Here is a 2,500-nt window from a genome sequence, read left to right as displayed (position 1 = left end):
CTCTATAAAATCAATAATACTAAGATAGAAAGAAAGAAAGAAAGAAAGAAAGAAAGGAAGATAGTAAGAATCATGGTGATATCCCTCCCCCTCCCCCCCCCAGTCCCCCTACCCCTAGCTTCCCTGGGTCACGCACGACTAGCTTCTTCCCGTCACTGCATTCAGCTTCAGCTAAGCTTGATTAGGCTTCACTTAGTTCATGATCTTGCCTTCAGTTACCAAGGAATTCAGCAGTAATTTGCATGATATAATTATTGATAAAGTTTGACCGTGACTTTTGGAGGTCAACGAGTGTGCTGAAGGAATGGTGTGTACATATAATCATCAATGGCTTTTGCTAAGTTCATTATGGAAGGTAAGAACAATCAGTATTATTGTACGAAATTTAAAGCGAGTTTGTTTCATAAATAATTAATATCTGAAAAATGAGAAAAATGAAATGCGATCAGTCGTATTTATTCACTTTTTTTGTTTCCCCGACGGTCGTAAGATAAGAAAATAATGTATGGACTTTCATATCTACTTGCAGACACTGAGACTCAAGCTGAGACTATAGCAGTTCGTTTCTTACGTACTTTTCCCTGAGGATTACTAACACATTGGTTCGTGTGTCTGTCTGTGTTGCAGAAGTCAGCAACGATGGCGCCCGTCTCTGACCCCATGGCCCTTATGGGCTGTCCCCTCGCCGCCTCTACGCCCACAGCTGCCAAGTCTCCGCCTTCGCTCTACCCTCACCCTGCCCACGAGGTGCCTCTGACCTACCACGGCCCGCCCCCTCCACCTTACACCCACGACACCCAACGTGTTGCACCTCTGTACACCCCCCATACCCTGGCCACCGCGCCCTCGCCGTCTTCCTTCGTCTGCGACACGTCCTTCGTCCCCATCCCCACCTCGCACCCCCAGGATTTTAGGTCCGTTAACATCCCCAGTTCCTATGCCTCCGACATTTCCTCCCTGACGCCCGCGGCCTACCCTCAGTATACCCTCAGCCTAGGGAGAAAGGGCACGCTGGCCATGGAAGGGGTGGTGCCATCTTGCATAGCAGGGGTCCCCGCGCCCCCCCACCACGGCTCGACCTACTCCGTGGTGCCAAAGCCCGAGAGGGAATGGATGCGGCCCCACGCGCTCGCCCTTCCTCCCTGGGACGACACAGGGAGAGAGCGAGAGCCGAGCCCCGCCCACCGCGAGAGCTCCGTCTAGTACCTGCGATTAGATTTAGTCCCATTTGCTTTCTTTACCTTTAGGAACTTCTTGGAGGTATGTTTCTGCAAGAAAAATGTTTATTTTTCTATTTGATACAGTAAAAAAACGATCCTCTGTGACGTCTTGTGTAAGCGTATTCTGCATCGCAACCTCCAGCGCTCGAGATGAATATGAGACTGACCGTTTTGGTTAAGCATGGACGCAAAAATGCATTGCAACCGATAAAAGAAATTTCAGAAGATAGCTTATTCTGCTTACTGTATGTCATCCCAATCCCCCGTGCTTCTACATCAGGATGTGCATGTTATATCCTACAAACGAACGTACTAACATGTGAAAAACGCAGTTACATACGGACACAGAAATCTTGGCAATGGAGAACTACACTTGGTTATCTAACGGTGTCATTTTTTCTCATAAATAGAATAAGAGCATGACGTTAATATCTGGTCCATTTGTGTTTATCTTTTTTTGTCCTGCAAGAATGGGTTCTGTGATTTTTAAACTACTTGCATGTCCAGCTGATACAGGAGAAAAGAACACAGACGATGATCGAACTTGATTTTGAGGTTAAATTTGTGTGACTTTTTTTCTTCTTGAAAGAAAAGTGAATACATCTTTGAAGACTCGTGACAGAGAGGGAGAGGAGAATGAGAAGCAGCAGTAGGAGTAGAAGGAGAAGGAGGGAGAGGAGAAGGAAAAGGAGAAGGAGGAGGAGGAGGAGGAGAAAGAAGTGGAGGAGAAGGAAGAGGAGGAGGAGGAGGAGGAGGAGCAGGAGGAGGAGGAAGAGGAGGAGAAGTCAGAGGAGGAGGAGGAGGAGGAGGAGGAGGAGGAGGAGGAGGAGGAGGAGGAGGAGGAGGAGGAGGAGGAGGAGGAGGAGGAGGAGGAGGATGTAAAGGTGGTGATGGTGGAGGAGGAGGAGGAGGGTTAGGTGGAGGAGGAGAAGAAAAAGAAAAAGAGAAAGAAGGAGGAGGAGATGGAAGACCATCATGCGCGCTATTGGTCCGGGTTCGAACTCCGTCCCTCAGCCACGCCCCTTTCCCCTCTTCTTCCCCTTACTTCCCCTCACAATTCTCCCTTTTATACGATTAATCTGAAAGTCAGACACAAATCCACACACACACACTCATGCATTCATAAACATACGCACACAGCGAAAACACACCAAAGCGAGTGTGTGCATGTTTGTCTGAGGTTATTTGAGATTCTGTTTACTTGCTTTCAGTAAGAATTGTGCTCCTTTACGTGAGAAAGTATACTTGTGCAACTGGGTATACGAGTATGCGTGTATTAA

General features: G+C 47.8%; 1 protein-coding gene across 6 annotated transcripts in view; it reads left to right on the top strand.

The window, feature by feature from the left end:
• Window positions 1-2,500, top strand: part of LOC125028972 (B-cell receptor CD22-like) — a 232,097-nt gene that overhangs the window by 228,239 nt on the left and 1,358 nt on the right. For 4 of the 6 annotated variants that reach the window (XM_047618648.1, XM_047618650.1, XM_047618649.1 and 1 more), the window contains one exon: window positions 628-1,260. The exons of 1 other annotated variant lie outside the window; for it this stretch is intronic. In XM_047618648.1, coding sequence (XP_047474604.1) covers window positions 628-1,203 — 576 coding nt within the window. In that variant the 3' untranslated portion in view covers window positions 1,204-1,260. Of the gene's footprint in view, window positions 1-627; window positions 1,261-2,500 lie in introns of those variants that run through there. One more of the 6 variants, XM_047618652.1, reaches the window with a different exon arrangement.

Source organism: Penaeus chinensis, chromosome 9, assembly GCF_019202785.1.
Source record: "Penaeus chinensis breed Huanghai No. 1 chromosome 9, ASM1920278v2, whole genome shotgun sequence".
Classification (NCBI taxonomy): Eukaryota; Metazoa; Arthropoda; class Malacostraca; order Decapoda; family Penaeidae; genus Penaeus; species Penaeus chinensis.
Note: the sequence above shows the minus strand (reverse complement) of the source record. Positions and strands in the feature narration are given on the sequence as shown.